General features: G+C 42.6%; 1 protein-coding gene across 1 annotated transcript; it reads right to left on the reverse strand.

The window, feature by feature from the left end:
- Window positions 1-325: 325 nt before the first annotated feature.
- On the reverse strand, window positions 326-13,658 carry naalad2 (N-acetylated alpha-linked acidic dipeptidase 2). Its single transcript, XM_015951710.2, has 20 exons — window positions 13,400-13,658; window positions 12,849-12,960; window positions 12,459-12,645; window positions 10,823-10,924; window positions 10,612-10,737; window positions 10,401-10,481; window positions 10,214-10,319; window positions 10,045-10,138; window positions 9,810-9,905; window positions 9,296-9,381; window positions 8,655-8,774; window positions 8,344-8,426; window positions 8,201-8,264; window positions 7,994-8,061; window positions 7,763-7,854; window positions 4,605-4,695; window positions 4,120-4,384; window positions 3,926-4,007; window positions 3,711-3,803; window positions 326-905 (listed from the first exon to the last, which is right to left on the reverse strand). The coding sequence occupies exons 1-20, from the start codon at window positions 13,479-13,481 to the stop codon at window positions 716-718; spliced, it is 2,220 nt and encodes a 739-aa protein (XP_015807196.1). The 5' UTR covers window positions 13,482-13,658; the 3' UTR covers window positions 326-715.
- Window positions 13,659-18,514: the final 4,856 nt, after the last annotated feature.

Raw genomic sequence — 18,514 nt, forward strand, 5'->3', positions numbered from 1 at the left:
AAAAGCTTATTTTAGTTTTCTATTTTATTTAGGCTGATGCTCCTGTTTAATTAAAAACTTTATTTTGCAATCTGGAACATTTGGATTTGATCTGTTTATCCAAATAAAACTGCTACTTTTATAAACTCTAACTTAAGTAAAAAAAAAAGTTATGAAATGCGAAGCTCTCAATTTACCGGTCCATTTACATTCCAACAGTAAACAATTAATGTAAAGAGAATAGTAAAAATAGTTTGGCTTTATGATGACATTTCCCATGTGCCATTTCTTAGAAATCTTAGCGTTTATAAACAAAAGGCTTCCTTACTAAAATTAAATAAAAGCGTTTTAAACATTCCATGTGGTTTTATTTTCATTACTGAGTACAGAGCATGGAAAAAATATTTTTGTTAAAATATCTTTGTAACCCTGAATTAAAATCAGTGCCACTCCTCACATTTTTGTCTTTTTCTGGCCATTATGTCACACATCTAGTATGAGTCCAGGCAATGTGAATGAGGTCATTTCATTTTTTTAATTGAAATTCCTCATTTCCAGAAGATTTATTAAAAAAAAACAAATAACTAAATTCTTTACTTTAGCCACAACATATTTTTCTTTTCTGAAGTCTGGAGAAGATAATCCAAAGATTCTGATTTCTCAGCATATTTGTGTTGAAGTTCAAGTAATGAAGTCTCATTAGACTCCAGTATCATCAGATCTCACTGCTTCAGCCTCATGCAGGTGGAGTCAGGGTCATGGCTGCAGCGTGCACCATGAAAGCTGCTATGCTGATTTGTCTCTTGACTTCCTGCCAGGCTTTCTCTGGGTCAGCCGAGTTCTCAATGTCAAACAATGCATCGTAGATCCCAGGAAAAGACTCCCCTGCATATTTGTTATGACTGCTGGGAGCAAAAATCACATGCCTGCAAAAGAGGAGAGATTCAATTCAATTCAATTCAAGTTAATTTATATAGCGCCAAATCACGACAAGAGTCGTCTCAAGGCACTTCACGTAATAAACTTTCCAATTCAGGTCAGTTCATTAAGCCAATCAGAAATAATGTTTCCTATATAAGGAACCCAGCAAACTGCATCAAGACTTTACAGCAATTCTCATACTAAGCAAATATAAAGCGGCAGTGGAGAGGAAAACTCCCTTTTAACAGGAAGAAACCTCCAAAGAATCCTGGCTCAGTATAAGCAGCCATCCAACACGACTCACTGGGGACCGAGAAGACAGAGCAGGCACACACACACAGACACAGACACAGACACAGACACACAGACACAGACACAGACACACACACACACACACACACACACACACACACACACACACACACACACACACACACACACACACACACACAGACACACACACACACACACACACACACACACACACAGACACACACACACACACACACACACACACACACACACACACACACACACACACACACACACACACACACACACACACACACAGTAATGTGTCTATAGTTATATTGTGATGTCTTAGTAAATATTCAATTTGGTGAGAGATAAACTTTATTGTATTTATCCTAGTGGATCTATAATTAAATGGGTAAACTAGTAGTAGAACATCCAACGTCAAGGAAAGCAAAAAGTTATTATCAGGAGAGGGAGAATGTTTTAGTGGTTAGCAGCAGTGTGCTAGACGATGCCCCCCTCCATGAGGTCACCACAACTCAGCAGAACATCGTTGTAGCTTCTTCTGGGGAGAAAAACACTTAGAGAGAAAATAAAGTTAACAGCTGAAATTGCAGAAAATAATAAAGTTAAAGAGCAGATTGTAGAAGAAAGTAGTAGAGTGTGAAAAGTGGTCAGTGTGTCCTCCAGTAGTCTAAGCCTATAGCAGCATAACTACAGAGATAACTCTGGATAATCTATCCTATTTTGATGGAGGCATGTTGGAGACAGGGCAAGGGAGAGTCGTCTTTACCGACTGTACACTCCACCTCCCTCTATTCCCCCACTTGTCCAGATCTAGGCTAACATCAGATTTTAACCATAGGCCCTATCAAATAAAAATGTTTTAAGCCTATTCTTAAAAGTAGACAAGGTGTCTGCCTCATGGACTAAGGCTGGGAGCTGGTTCCACAGGAGAGGAGCCTGATAACTAAAAGATCTGCCTCCCATCCTAATTTTAGATATTCTGGGAACCACCAGTAAACCTGCAGTCTGAGAGCAAAGTGCTCGGTTAGGAACGTATGGAGCAATCAGAACACTGATGTATGATGGAGATGGAAAGGCAATGCTAGCAAAGGTACTAGAGATATCTAATTATCACATGATCAAAATACCATGATAAAATTAGTCTTCTAAGGTGTTTCTGAGTGAAATCCTGTATAATAAAATACAAGAAAAATACCCATGAAGAACTCATAAATAAATTCACTTAGTGCAGATAAACGTCATAAACTTGTCATTAAAATATGAATATTTTTGTGGAAAAGTGATATTTCACTGTCGGCCTTTTTAAAGTTGAGATTATTTTAAAAAAAAATTAGTGATTTGTAGCATTTATAAACTTACCGGCTCTTATCTTCATCACCCCTGTTCTTGAGTCTCTACACTGGTTACCAGTAAACTTCAAAGTGCTCCTACTAGTTTATAAACAACTCTATGGCATAGGGCCAAAATACATTTTGGATCTCCTTCCAGTATACACGCTCAGCAGGGCTCTCAGATGCTCAGCTGGCAGAACCCCGGGTCAGAACCAAACAGGGTGAAGCTGCGTTTAGCTACTATGTTGCACACAGATGGAATCAGCTTCCTTATAACCTCAAAACTGCCCCAACTCTAGAAACTTTTAAATCAAAATTGAAAACTAATTTATTCATTATAATCAATGTTTCCTATGCTGCACCTTCTGCACTGTAACTGCTCACCCTTAAACTTTGCCTTTTTATCTTATCCTTACATGTGACAGTGGCAAAGGAGTTAAGTGCTTGCCCCTTAATCAGAAGGTCGCAAGTTAGAGCCCCGCTCAGTCTGTCACTGTTATTGTGTCCTTGGGTAAGACACTCAACCCCCCTTGCCTGCTGGAGGTGGTCAGAGGGACCGGTGGTGCCTGTGTACAGCAGACTTGCCTCTGTCAGTGTGCCCCAGGGCAGCTGTGGCTATAAAGTATCTCATCACCATCAGGGTGTGAATGTGTGTGTGAACGGGTGATTGTGTTGTAAAGTGCCTTGGGGGATTCAGGACTCTAGAAGGTGCTATATCAAATACAGGCCATTTGCCATTTACATCAAATGTAATTTAACTTAGATATTGAAATCCGTTGTTTTATGTTGTCACATTGATTTTATTTGTTTTGTGTTCTTGCTGTTCTTGCACCTGTAAAGCAGTTAAATTGCTTCTGTGTATGAAATGTGCCGTATAAATAAAGCTGCCTTGCTTTGCCCTAAGCAGCAACTTGTAAAACTATTAACATTTCTAAAGTGGTAATTATTTTTGCTCCAACTACTCTAAAATATATTTAAAACACCAGCTTTAAATATGTTGAATAGTTCATAATAGTATCTGTTTTGGGCATGTTCTGATAATTCAGCTCATTTAAATTTTTGTTGTTAAAACGATGTGTGAGTGTAAAAATAGGACACAATAAACTCAAAGGATGCTGGCATCCATTTTTATGGACTATTCATTTGGACCACAACTATGGTCGGAGTAGTGAAGTGTTGTGTTAAGAGCTGACTCACCTGTAAAATGGTCTGCCTGGTAAACCAAGAGGGTCAATAAAAGCTCTCTCCAGGTACATGAGCTGATCATTCACAACCCGCAGCTGTAGAGGACTAGAACACACACATAGAAACACAGTCAGTAAGTGTTGTCACACTTGCACTTGTCTTAGAGAACATTATTAAAATGATTAAACTCAGAACTCATTGGAAGAAACAGGCCAACACTTTCTTACTCTTCTGTGTGGAGAGTTTGCAGACGCGCGTAGAAATCTCTGGCTGCAGCAGAGAAGTTCTGCACTGCAGAAAACAGGGAATCTAGACAAAGAAGATTACAAAGCATCTTATGTGAACCAATGCAATACACTCCTGCAGCACAAATTCACACTGTGATACATGCTTTCATCACCCATAGTGACTCTCAGCTCACCAAATGATACTTTGTATAGCTCCATTTGTTCCGGGTGCTTCTGTGCCACCTCCGCGATGCTCTGTGCGTATTTCCCCAGCGAGTCTGCGTACTCGTTAACATCAAGAGGAAGCAGCTTGGAGTCCGCCAGCATGAAGATGAGTCCTCCTCTGACTTGAGCCACCGCCCGCAGCCTCCTGAAGGAGGGGTCGTAAAACCTCTCCACTATCTCGAAGGTTTCATACACACTGTGGTAGACTGGGTAGCTACTGTACCGCTCTGTTTTCTGAAGGTACAGGAACACACACACACACACACACACACACAGAAGATATTCTACTGAGCCTATCACAGTAAACTCACGCTCATTTATAATCTTAGGCCCATGAGTTCACTCAGTGTAACACAAACAGATGACACTTTAAAGTTGTAAATACAAGTAACACAAGACCTACAGATCAGTGAAAGAAGAAGATATCTATCACCTTAAAAGAAACATTTCTCACCCTGTTCTTGGTGTATCTGGCTCTGCCTGCAGCAATTCCCAATCTGATGAAATAGGCCTCAAAATCACTGCCGGACCCAAGTTTACTGATCCTGTATCAAACCAAAGTGGAGGATGCACAGACTCGGTGACTTCTAAAGTGACTTCTGACAAAGAACCAAAACAACAAATATCTATGGCAGTGAAACTTGTGGGATATCAGTATATGTTGTGTTTACTGGTTTGAGAAAATGTAAAAAAAAAAAAAAATAAATAGAATGCCTTCTCCCGTTCACGTATAAAGTCTTGGGGGGCACTGTATCATTACAGTATGCTCTAATGGGAAACAGGCTTCAACACAAACAGTTGTTTTCCGCTTGGTCCTAGAGCTCAACCAGTGTCAATTTAATATAGCGTAATATTGTTTTTGGATTGTAAAAAGTGCAGGGGTCAAAACTTGACTTTGGAAAAAAAAGGGGGGGGGGATGTCCTCCCGTCCCCCCCAAAATTACGTCCATGGTTGTACCGGTCTGTCGTGGTGAAGAGAGAGCGGAGCCAGAAGGCAAAACTCTTGATTTACCAGTTGATCTATGTTCCCTCACCTACAGTCATGAGCTTTGAGATCATGGATACAAGCGGCCCAAATTATTTTGGTTTGCTGGTTGTCTGGGCTCTCCCTTAGAGGTAGGGATAGAAGCTCGGTCATCTGGGAGGGACTTGGAGTAGAGTCGCTGCTTCTCCACATTGAGAGGAGCCAGCTGAGGTGGTTCGGTCATCTAGTTAGGATACCTCCTGGATGCCTCCCTAGTGAGGTTTACCAAACACGTCCGACTGGAAGGAGACCTAACAGAAGACCCAGGACACGCTGGAGTAACTATGTCTCTCAGCTGGCCAGGGAACACCTTGAAATTCCGCCGGACCAGCTGGCCCAAGTGGAGGGGGAAGTCTCAGCCTCTCTGCTTAGGCTGCTGCCCAGAGGCACCTCCAGAAAATGTTGATAGGGGTGGCCAGATGGGGCCAAAGAAAATTTTTGGGTGGCACACCAAATTGGTCCTTGTGGTAACTCTGGGAGAGTTTAGCCTGTGGTGATGTATTGCATTGTTCCTTTATTTGTTTATATATATATATATATATATATATATATATATATATATATATATATATATATATATATATGTATATATATATATATATATATATATATATATATATATATATATATATATATATATATATATATATATATACAGGTGCTGGCCAGTAAATTAGAATATCATCAAAAGGTTGAGAATATTTCAGTAATTCCATTCAAAACGTGAAACTTGTACATTATATTCATGTAATGCACACAGACCAATGTATTTCTGATGTTTATTACGTTTAATTTTGATATTTATAGGTGACAACCAATGAAAACATCAAATCTGGTATCTCAGAAAATTAGAATATTCTAAAGGCCAATGAAAAAATGTTTGTTTCTCTAATGTTGGCCAACTGAAAAGAATGAACATGAAAAGAATGTGCATGTATAGCACTCAATACTTAGTCGGGGCTCCTTTTGCCTCAATAACTGCAGTAATGCGGCGTGGCATGGACTCGATCAGTCTGTGGCACTGCTCAGGTGTTATGAGAGCCCAGGTTGCTCTGATAGTCGTCTTCAGCTCCTCTGCATTGTTGGGTCTAGCGTATTGCATCCTCCGCTTCACAATACCCCATAGATTTTCTATGGGGTTAAGGTCAGGCGAGTTTGCTGGCCAATCAAGGACAGGGATACCATGGTCCTTGAACCAGGTGCTGGTGGTTTTGGCACTGTGTGCAGGTGCCAAGTCCTGTTGAAAGGTGAAGTCTGCATCCCCATAAAGTTGGTCAGCAGCAGGAAGCATGAAGTGCTCTAAAACTTCCTGGTAGACGGCTGCATTGACCCTGGACCTCAGGAAACAGAGTGGGCCAACACCGGCAGATGACATGGCACCCCACACCATCACTGACGGTGGAAACTTTACACTGGACCTCATGCAACGTGGATTCTGTGCTTCTCCGCTCTTCCTCCAGACTCTGGGTCCTTGATTTCCAAAGGAAATGCAGAACTTGCTTTCATCAGAAAACATAACTTTGGACCACTCAGCATCAGTCCAGTCCTTTTTGTCCTTGGCCCAGGCGAGACGCTTCTTGCGCTGTTTCTTGTTCAAGAGTGGCTTGACACACGGAATGCGACACCTGAATCCCATGTCTTTCATGAGTCTCCTCGTGGTGGTTCTTGAAGCGCTGACTCCAGCTGCAGTCCACTCTTTGTGGATCTCCCCCACATTTTTGAATGGGTTTGTCGTCACAATTCTCTGCAGGGTGCGGTTATCCCTAGAGCTTGTACACTTTTTTCTACCACATTTTTTCCGTCCCTTCGCCTGTCTGTTAATGTGCTTGGACACAGAGCTCTGCGAACAGCCAGCTTCTTTAGCAATCACCTTTTGTGTCTTGCCCTCCTTGTGCAAGGTGTCAATGATTGTCTTTTGGACAGCTGTTAAGTCAGAAGTCTTCCCCATGATTGTGGTGCCTTCAAAACAAGACTGAGGGACCTTTTAAAGGCCTTTGCAGGTGTTTTGAGTAAATCAGCTGATTAGAGTGGCAGCAGGTGTCTTCTATATTCAGCCTTTTCAGAATATTCTAATTTTTTGAGATACCAAATTTGGAGTTTTCATTAGTTGTCACTTATGAATATCAAATTTAAATGTAATGAACATTGGAAATACATTGGTCTGTGTGCATTGCATGAATATAATGTACAAGTTTCACGTTTTGAATGGAATTACTGAAATATTTTCAACCTTTTGATGATATTCTAATTTACTGGCCAGCACCTGTATATATAAACAGTACATATCCAAAACATTTAACTTAAATTTTACAAACACAAACATTTCACAGATTTTCTAGGCGTGGCCATGACCACTCCTTGGGGGTGCCATTGTTGCTGCCCCCGCAACTTGACCCCGGATAAGCTGAACAAAATAAACGGATGGATGGATGGATGTGTGGATAGATGGAGAAAATGTGAAGATGTTTTATTCTTCAGTCCAACATAAAGTTACTGTATCGCTGGATTGCTTTACCTGTAAGTACCTAAAACTTATCCAGCAACAAGCCATTTATATAAATATTTATCATAACCATGGGGATTACTACCTGGGTGCATCTCGATCTTCGGTCCAGTTGTCTCTTTTATGCCAACTCTCATACAGAGAAAGCCCTTCCTCTCCTTCCTCTGGACTGGCTATCTGCACAAAAACACGAAACAAGAAAAATGGAGACAAACTAGAAACAAATCTAGGAGCACATGATGTTAAACAGAGAGGAAAGTTTTAAATTTATATGTATTATTAGCTTCAGATGAGTTGTGTGGGCTAATAAGCTTACTTGCTTGGTGATGTCATACGCTAATGTGTGCAGAGATGGAGTGCAGTCAACCCGCAGTGTGTACATACCTGTAATTAAAACAAAATCACACATTTATACATGTATTTACACTCTCACACATGCATTAAATCAAACCCAAAGCAGACAGAATTAATAACATCTCCTTATTTTTCCATTAATATTTGTTGAAAGGACATTTTCACCCACCCTCTATGGCTGAGTCTGCATTGATATAAGCCACAGCTCTCTCCTGCAGCAGCCTGGCATTGTCCTGATGAGAAGCATGGACTGTAATCATTGTGGGTGTGTTCCTGTAAGAAGATATCTGTATGCTTGTGTATGTGTGATACCTCAGCCCATTCTGTGGATCCCAGCAGACCAAACTCCTCTGCATCCCAGGAAGCAAATATTATAGTCCTCCTTGGCCTCCAGCCTACACACACACACACACACACACACACACACACACACACACACACACACACACACACACACACACACACACACACACACACACACACACACACACACACACACACACACACACACACACACACACACACACACACACACACACACACACACACACACACACACACACAAGCAGATTACATGAATTCTGAAATAGCTTCCTCCTTTTCATTCATTACGAAGCTCTTACCTTTTTTAAGCAGACTGCCAGCGCTCCGTGCAGTTTCATGGAGCACTGCTGCTCCAGACATGGGATCAATCCCTCCAAAGACCCAGGCATCCCGGTGCCCGCCCAGAATCACATATCTGTCTGCAAAAAGCCCACAACAGCAGCATTAGAGTATTAAAATACCTAAAGAAGCTACTGCGTTAAAACTGGTTTCAGTGGTTCTTGAACCACAAAGTTGAGAAGCTTCTCTTGGGACAGCAATCTGCAGCTCTCTACTGGCCAGAAACTGCACTGAACTTCTCTGTTCGTTTGGGTGGGCTCTAGTGGGAGTTATCAGCCAACTTAATGGCTTTACTGTGCTGGTAGCAAATGTGAAAGCTATGTGTTAGTTATTTCAATTTGCCAAATATCAATAAAAAACTAGAGCAACAAGAGTGTCGTATTTTCGTTGGAGGCTGTGGCAGGGTTCTTTACATCAGTTGTAATTCTGCTTTCAACCAGTAGGAGCAGAAGCAATAAACTTATCAAGTTTTACCTTAATACAAAATATCTGTTGGCTAGTGATGGTTAGTCGATGTTTGCAGCATTCACAAGCATCAAATTTATTCTAATAACACACTAATAAACAGTACAGGTGTTAGTTGGGAGTGCATAATAAGAACCTGGCTCCAGCGCTCCTCTGATCTTCCCAATGACGTTGTAGATCCTTGTGACCTGGTTATTAGTGTGGATGTTCATACGCACTTTCCTGCAGCAGACAGCAACAATTAGGTCATAGACATGATGGAATTAATAGAAAAACTGGACAAAGCTTATCAGGCTCTAAGAAATCAAAAAGAAGGAACAAAAATCCATGCAGGTAAGAGAACATCCACACAAATCCATGTCTGTAAATAGTAAAAGAGATCCTTGTTGTGCTTGTTGAGTTCCAGGGTTTATGTGTGAACATCAATGTGTGTCACGAACAGGAGACACAAGAGCCCTCATTGTGCTTCAGCTGGCCCTTTGCCATTTCAGAGACACACTTTTGGATTTGACGGAACAAAGAAGGCAGAAAAGGGGCACAGAACCCAAAGGAAGGACAGGAGCTAAGAGGGAACGGTACCAGGAGAGGAAAGAGCTTTAAATCTAGAAGGAGGACGCAAAAGGCCGCTTTAACTTCAGATGAGATCTTACTGGCTCTTGAAGTCATCTGTAAATCCCGGGCCGATCCTGTAGGAGACATTCAGAGCTCCTTTCCAGTTATTAGGTGGAATCCTCCCTCCCATGTTCCTGTTTACAGTCACACACACAGCAAATAAAACGTTTGCCCCTTCCATTTAAAGATCAAAACAATTATACTTAAATGCAAAAAAGATTTAGGATGCTGCTGCACAAAACTAGACCACATCAGGAAGTGAAGGGGTCGTACTTCAGCAGGTGAATAGCATCGTGAAAACCGATCGGATGCACAGGGATTTTGGGAAGTCCCACGCCTTCATCCAGGCTGAATCTGTACGTGTATTCTGAAAGAGATAATATGCATCTGTATCATATATCGTAAATATGCTTATACGGTCAGAGAAAACAAGCCGACACACCTTTAGCAGGGTAGCCAGGTGTGAGGGGGTCTCCTGCTCCGTTCAGGTTGAGAACATTTCCTCTCTGAGCTCCTCCACCAGGCAGGTTCCAGCCATCAGGGTACGGCTGCACATAAACACATTTAGTTGGTGGTTTTGTGGATTCTCTCTGTTTATTTTATTGTTTTAAAGCTTCATAAGTTCTCACCTCGACATCTGCCGCCCAGTAATCTGCTGGGTCTGAGAACATAATGATCCCTTTAGCTCCTGCTAACATGGCGTTCTTCACCTGGGGGTGGGGGTTGGGTGGGGTGGTGGTGGTGGTGTGTGTGTGTGTGTGTGTGTGTGTGGGGGGGGTTAATAAAGCCTTGGGTCATCTTCATCTTTAAAAAATGAGCTCAGATTAGATCCTCTCTTACCTTGTTGCCTCTGAATATTTTCCCATATCTGACAATGACAATCTTTCCCGTCACATTGATGCCCATCTCCCTCTCCAGCTGGAAAAAGTCCTCTGTTCGACCGTAGTTCACATACACCAGATCCCCCTGAACACAAACACATGAAGAGGAATGCCTTAGATGACTCCAACATTTGGTTTAATGATGATTGTTTACGTTCAGCTGGGTGTACCTGTGGCTGCCCTTTAGCAGAGAAGGCGCTGTACGGAGGCACAATGTTGGACACGTCTTCATAACCCTGGGGAATTGGCTCAGCCAATGAAGTGTTAAAAACCTGAAGGATAAAACAGGAAAGGTGACGTTTTTAACCTCACAAATCAGATTTACTGGAACTGTAACCAGCATTAGTGAACACTTAAAAGTCAACCATTTTTTCCTAGTCTAGACTTTCTTTGTGCTGCTTCGTTAGAGAGATGAAGGTATGGATTGGAAAACACATCAAGGCTGCAGAATCAAGCCTTACCAGTCCTAATTTCATAACGATGATACGTACATGACTGTTGTGGACATGTTACTGTGTTTGATTGTGCAGGAATCTGTGAAGGTCTCTGTTTGGAATCTCCAAATGGACACTTTGGACGTCACCTGGACATCCCGGCAGCATTAAAAGGCTCAGACTCCTGAATGCTTCAACACTCCATCATCTCAGCACTCTCAGCATGATTAAAATACTGTAGAGGATGCGCAAACTAACTGGAAAACCTCTTATATTGGTCTGGTGGTACTTAAACCAGGGTGTGGCTAGTCAAGCAGATCACAGCCTTCTAAATAATGTGGGTCAATGCTAACACACGAAAACATTTCTAAAAGTCTACTATCTCTGTTTTAAAGCCCAATTATGGAAAAAATATCAATTTTGGTTTGTTTAGTTGATAAATGGGTTATTCCAGAATATTATGAACAAATTATTTCATTAGAATTAGTTGCAGCAGCCCTAGTTTAGTGTTTAGAATGTTTTGCATTCCTCGTCTGTCGTTTGGTTTTGACTCTCCGTCTTTTGAGTTTTTCCCACCCTGCAAGTTGTTTGTGCCACTTGTCTCCAATTAGTCATTCCTCATGCAGACTATTAATAGAAAAGTTATTCCCTTCAGCTGCTGGATCATCAGAGTTGCATGAGTTCCTTGGTGGCTCGTCTTAGATTTATTTTTAGTCTTTTATTCCGCATTCGTGTGCTACATCTAATTTCATTTGCGTGCGTCTTTTCTGTGAGGATGGCTAAAAGGCTTTTCCTTTTAAGAAGAAGAAACAAAAAACTAAATTCTTATACAAAATAGTATCTGATGTGTGTCACATAAACATAAGCAGTGAAACAGACCCAATGTGTCAGAGACCAATTTAATGTTATCCTATAACATGTTAAACATAAATAGATACCAGCTGATCCTGTCCTGCTGGCTGCTTTTCAGGTAATCCAAACTAACGTAACTAAGTTTTTTGCTGCTTCTGTCCTGTTTTACTATCTGCTGTCATAAGACACACTTACACCCAATAATGAGGCTGTAAAAGGACTCTGGACCTGAGTGAGTTGTGGGTGTTTCTGTCATCTCCATAAGCAGCCTGTAACTGTCAGCTCTACAAACAGGTAGTCAGGACTGGTTTAACATCATTGATCAAGTGAGTGACGACACCATACTGTTGTGAAACTGAAATCTAAAAGTTTGCAAGTTGCACCCTTAAACAAGTCAGTCAATGTTAGCAGATGGTTTCTTTATAAGCTTTAAAGACACTTTTAGACTGAACGTAACTTGCTTGTTCATTTATGTACACATTTTTGCATCCCTACTTGTGATCCCTGCAGACAAGTGTACCTCATTGCCCAGGTCATCACATATAGAGATGTAGTTGGGCTGTGACTTGTTGGGATAGGACAGCAGGACATCGTAAGGCACCAGAGACACTGAGTCCAATCCAAACTCCAGCCACTCTTTCTTGATCTGCTCTGCATATTTGAGGTTCTGCTCTGTGCCAGCCAGATGGGGGAGACGGGTAAACTTCCTGTTTGGACAACAATTTACTGTGACACTTGTGATCTTTCAGTTAGCTGTTTTTTGACATTGGATTTAAGAATGTATTGCAGCTCAAACCATCCGTTTGATAATTAAGATTTTTATCTTCACAACTATTCAGCCATCTTTAAGTGGTCAGTGTTCTGCATACCAGAAATACTCTTAGAGGTCTGATGGACAGCTCCTTTTTACCTGAGATGCTCCCTGATCTGGTTTGTCTGCATTTCATCCAAAAACTCCTTCAGATTCTTGCTGAAATCTTCATGGGTTTCGGTCTTTGTGTGCGAGGGCTTTGCAAACCAACCTACAACACACACATAGAACAAGAAATAAACTTTGTTTCCATTGTTATCAGCTCTTTTTTGCATGACTAACGTCACTGTGAGTCAAACGGAGTATCTTCAAGATAGGTTTTTACAACAAAAGTAGGATCATACACAATCCAGACTGAGTTTTAACATCTGAGCATGAAGTTAACATCTTATTAAGGGTAGCTGTGGTTAATGAGTGTGTGTGTTAAGCTGCTGTGAGCACAAAGATGTGACATGTGTTAAAGTAGTGACAAACTCTAACTCACGTTGAGGTTAAACAGGCTGAACGAGTCATCCTGAGCAAATAGAAACACACATCTCCCCTTGGATTTATATTTTAAAAGCGTTTCCTGTTCTGTGACTTGCCACGATCAACTAGTTTCCCATTCTTATCATCATAATTTAAGAATAATTCCCCATGTGGTGCCTTACCAATGATGAATCCCAAAAAAAACAATGCTGTAACAGCCACAATCCAACAGATCCAGTGACTTAACCGACTCTCTTTCCTCATCTTGTTGAAGCTTTGTGTTCCAGAGATGTCCACAGGCTGCAGGTCCGCTCTGCAGAAACTCAGATAAGAAGTTTTACAAGTAGGGAAGGAAGGGGGGAGGTGACAGTGTTCAGCTGAGCGAGGTAGCAAAGTGGGAGCTGGTCATTAGACCTCTGCTTTGTCAGTTACACTGACTGAATGTTGTGTTGTGCACCTTGGCCGATCATCTGCTGACTCAGCGTTTGCTGTTATGAGAAGAGGAGGTTTTCTAAAAGAAAACACAATCTGGAGTTAAGATACATGAAAGGGAGAGAGAGAGAGAGACAGAGAGAGAGAGAGAGAGAGAGAGAGAGAGAGAGAGAAAGAGAGAGAGAGAGAGAGAGAGAGAGAGAGAGAGAGAAAGAGAGAGAGAGGGGAGAGAGAGGGAGAGAGAGAGAGAGAGAGAGAGAGAACAAAGTATAATCAACTCTTTTAGTTCAGCTGAAAAAAATGTGTTTAAGTAATCCTGAAAAGTTCTAGAAGCTGCTCAAAGTTACAAACTTCTAAACTAATCTGAAAGTTCTGATGGTCCAGTGTCTTTTATGGACAAAGTAATGTGCACGAATAAGCAGATAACAAGAAAAGACACATTTATAGGGAGCATGAGTTGCTAAAATGTTTGATAAGGATAAAAATAACATGAATAACTTCAGGAAATCATGCAAAAAATAAGAGCTACCTAACAGTTGAAAGTTGACTGAAATAGAAGAAATCGAAACAAGTATCGATGGTAGTTCTGTCTTTAGTTTTGTGTACTTTTCCTCTTGCTGAATTATGTTTGTTGTTGTTCACTATATTTCAATGATGATTAGCATTTTTATTACTTTTATCTTATATTCATTTTTATGACTATATTACTTTGATCTTTCTTTGTTATTTTTTCGTGATAAGTAATGTGAGTGAGTAAATAGGGTAGGCATAAAAATCTAGGCTTCACCCTACACCTTTTTGGTTACTATAATTTAGATTCTGTTTTATTGTATTATTTTTTTTCTTTTAAATGACCAAAATAAATAAATTGAAATTGAAAATTGGTATTGCCGCTCTCTAGGGACCTTCTCCTCCTCCCAGTGTGCTTAGATCGGCTGCAGCTTCAGCTCATCACCCACCTTCTCCATTTCTCCATCTTTAGATTTTCAGATCTGAAATCTCATCATTAGATGGTTCTGGTTTATAATCCAAGCCTTAACAGTATCTAGGTCTTGTTTAAAACAACATTTCTCTGTTCTCCTATCCTGATCCTGCAGCTGCACTAAACCCATCCCAGGCAGCTTCTGCCCTTCTGACCCTAACCAACCACTAAATAAATAAACAAACACCTTTTAACTTTCCAACAACTTTGAGTCTGCTTCTGGGTCCACTCCCAAATTGTAACAAATAGTTACAAAACTGTCTGTTTCTGTATGTTACATTCAAAGGAAAGCCATTATTTCCTAAAACAATTTAGTTTTTATAAAACCAGTTAGAGAAAAAATGCATAATTTGCTACTAAAGTCAAAATGTGCACATATATGTAACAAACATCAGCTCTAACATTCTCTACAACCTCAGCCTACACGTGTTTATCGTGATTTAGCCTTCCAAACATCACACGATAATAAAACGTGTTAGGGTCTGACACAGACAATGTGACTGCCATATAACTCCACGTACTTTTAGAAACAGTGGTGTGTTTTTCTTCCCAGACCCATGGTGCACTGTGACCCCTCCCTTCTCCATGACCAGCTGTGTGGTGGTGAGGCTCTTTCATGTGATGGGTTGGAGTGTGTCAATGAAGCTTTCTCCTCCCAGGAATGTGATGAGTAAACATAAGCCACGGCTTTGTCTTGATCTCAGATGAAGCTGGAGAGGGTATACATGGCTTCCCGTTTTGTTTATTTCTAACATGTTTGATTTTTGATTATTACTTAAAGTACAAAAGCACAAATACGTTAAACCAGCATGTTTCTGAAATCACTAAAACATGTGTATCCAGTAGTATTAGATTACAAGACCAAGTCTTTGTGTTCTGCTTTGACCCAAACATGATGGTTAAGGTCAAGTTCTGTCGGAGGGTGAAAATCATCAGGAATCTGGATTTGTGCACAAACTGTTTCTGCTGCGATAGAAACACACAGAATCATGAAGACAGCAGGGACCTCGTCCAGCTGGGGAAGTTAGACAGGAAAGTACAGTAAGTTCATTGTTATTAATTCAAAATGGATGTTAATTAAAAAAATACACCAGCTGAGTTTTATGAATGCTGGAAAAAAATCGACCCGTATGCAACATTGAGTATCATTTATCCATTCACACTCCTCCTTCAACCGTCACCTTATCGTGGTGGAGGAGTTTGAGTGCCCTGATGATCCTAGGAGCTAGGTTGTCTGGGGCACAAGTGCCCCTGGTAGGGTCTCCCATGACAAATTGGTCTTAGGTGAAGGGTGAGACAAAGATGTACAATCGAAGAGTCGGAGTACCCGGCCCGGAGGGTTACCGGGGTCCCACCCTGGAGCCAGGCCTGGGGTTGGGGCGAGCACCTGGTGGCTGGGCTTTCACCCATGGGGCACGGCCGGGCCCAGCCCAAACCGGATACATGGGCTCATCCAACTGTGCACCCACCACCTGCAGGAGGAACATGAAGGGTCCGGTGCAATGTGGATCGGGTGGCAGACCGAGGCGGAAGCCTTGGCGGTCCGATCCCCAGACAAAGAAACTGGTTTTTGGGACATGGAACGTCACCTCGCTGGCGGGGAAGGAGCAGGAGCTTGAGGCAGAGGTTGAGCGGTACCGGCTAGATATAGTCGGACTCACCTCAACACATAGCATTGGCTCTGGAACCCAAGTCCTTGAGAGGGGTTGGACACTCTCCTTTGCTGGAGATGCTCTGGGTGAGAAGTGGAGGGCTGGGGTTGGCTTTTTGCTAGCCCCAAGACTCAGATGGCAGGGGAAGATGCCGCGTAGACCTGGCAGACCCAAACGCATAGTGAGGGTCTGCTGGGAACGCCTGGCAGAAGAACCTGTCAAGACGGTCTTCAACTCCCACCTCCGGCAGAGCTTTGACCGCGTCCTGAGAGCAGTGGGGGACATTGACTCAGAGTGGGCCTTGTTCCACTCTGCAATTGTTGAGGCAGCTGTTTCTAGCTGTGGTCGCAAGGTGGCCGGTGCCAGTCGTGGTGGCAACCCCCGTACCCGCTGGTGGACACCAGAGGTTCGGGGAGCCATCAGGCTGAAGAAGGAGGCCTACAGGGCATGGCTGGTCTGTTGGTCTCTGGAGGCAGCAGACGGGTACAGGATAGCCAAGCGGGGTGCAGCAGTGGCAGTTGCTGAGGCAAAATCTCGGGCGTGGGAGGAGTTTGGTGAGGCCATGGAGAAAGACTATCGATCGGCTCCAAAGCGGTTCTGGCAAACTGTCCGGCGCCTCAGGAGAGGAAGGCAGCAACTCTCTCACACTGTTTATAGTGGGGATGGCGAGCTGCTGACGTCAACTGAGGCTATAGTCGGACGGTGGAAGGAATACTTTGAGGAGCTCCTCAATCCCACCTATGCGCATTCCGAGGAGGAACCAGAGCCGGGAGACCTGGGGGTGGACTGTCCAATCTCGGGGGCAGAAGTTGCTGAGGTAGTCAAACAACTACACAGCGGCGGAGCCCCGGGGGTCCTGGGTATCTCAAGGCTATGGATCTTGTAGGGCTGTCGTGGTTGACACGTCTCTGCAACATTGCGTGGTCATCGGGGGCAGTTCCTGTGGAGTGGCAGACCGGGGTGGTGGTCCCCATCTTTAAGAAGGGTGACCTGAGGGTGTGTTCCAATTATAGGGGGATCACACTCCTCAGCCTCCCTGGAAAGGTCTACTCCATGGTACTGGAGAGGAGGGTCCGATCGATAGTTGAATCTCAGATTGAGGAGGAGCAATGAGGTTTTCGTCCTGGCCGTGGAACTGTGGACCAGCTCTATACGCTTGCAAGGGTGATGGAGGGGGCATGGGAGTTTGCCCAACCAATCCACATGTGTTTTGTGGATTTGAAGAAGGCATATGACCGTGTCCCCAGGGGCACCCTGTGGGGGACGCTCCAGGAGTGTGGGGTGGGTGGCCTTTTTTTAAGGGCCATTCAGTCCCTTTACCAGAGGAGCGTGAGTATGGTCCGCATAGCCGGTAGTAAGTCGAACCTGTTCCCGGTGAGGGTTGGACTCCGCCAGGGCTGCCCTTTGTCACCGGCTCTGTTCATTACTGTATAGGATTGCTGTATAGTCACTGACACTAGTCAGTGACTTGATGCAATTTGCTGGGTTCCTTATGTAACGGAATTGAAGTGATGTAACTATCTAGAGTTGTATTTTAATACACTGTAAGTAGATCACTTTTTATAATCAGAAGAATAGGCTGTTTTTATCATCAGGGAGTTTAATTAAACACTCTGTATTGACTTTGAGACAAGAAAAGAGAGAGAATTGGGATCGTTTGAGAATCTTTAATTTCTTAATTATAAATTCTAAACAATCTACCAGGACTAACTCTGTGATGGATGAAAATGGATTTGGATGTTGTGTTGGTGCGTGTGTGTGTGTGGTTGGTTCAGACTCCTTAGGCTGACGTCATTGAATCTGGTAGTCTTTGTTATGACTAGATATCACGAGGCTTATAAAGTGATGACATGAGCCGCTATTTTGCCGTGTACGTACCCAGTGGGGGGCCTCCCAGGTAGATCAGGAAATGCCAGGTCTGGAGACCTCGGATGTGCGCTGGAGCTGTCGGAGCAGCGGTCGCAGCGTTTCAAAGCCCGTCTGAAGGGTCGACCCCGGTACCAATCGGCGGCGTCAGCAGGTGCTCTTATTTTGAAAGGATGTCGTCTAGTTGTTAAACGACGAAAATCTCCAACTTCACAGTTCTTAGTTTAAAGAAGAAAACACATCTGACCAGGCTGTGCTTTTCTTTAGGATGACGGTGAATAGAACTGAAGTCAAAATGGAACTGAGCTTAAAATGGCGTTGCCTTGTTTTATATCTCTGAATTGTTGATAAGTTTTAGTAAAGGG

This window comes from Nothobranchius furzeri, chromosome 13 (assembly GCF_043380555.1).
Source record: "Nothobranchius furzeri strain GRZ-AD chromosome 13, NfurGRZ-RIMD1, whole genome shotgun sequence".
Taxonomy (NCBI): domain Eukaryota; kingdom Metazoa; phylum Chordata; class Actinopteri; order Cyprinodontiformes; family Nothobranchiidae; genus Nothobranchius; species Nothobranchius furzeri.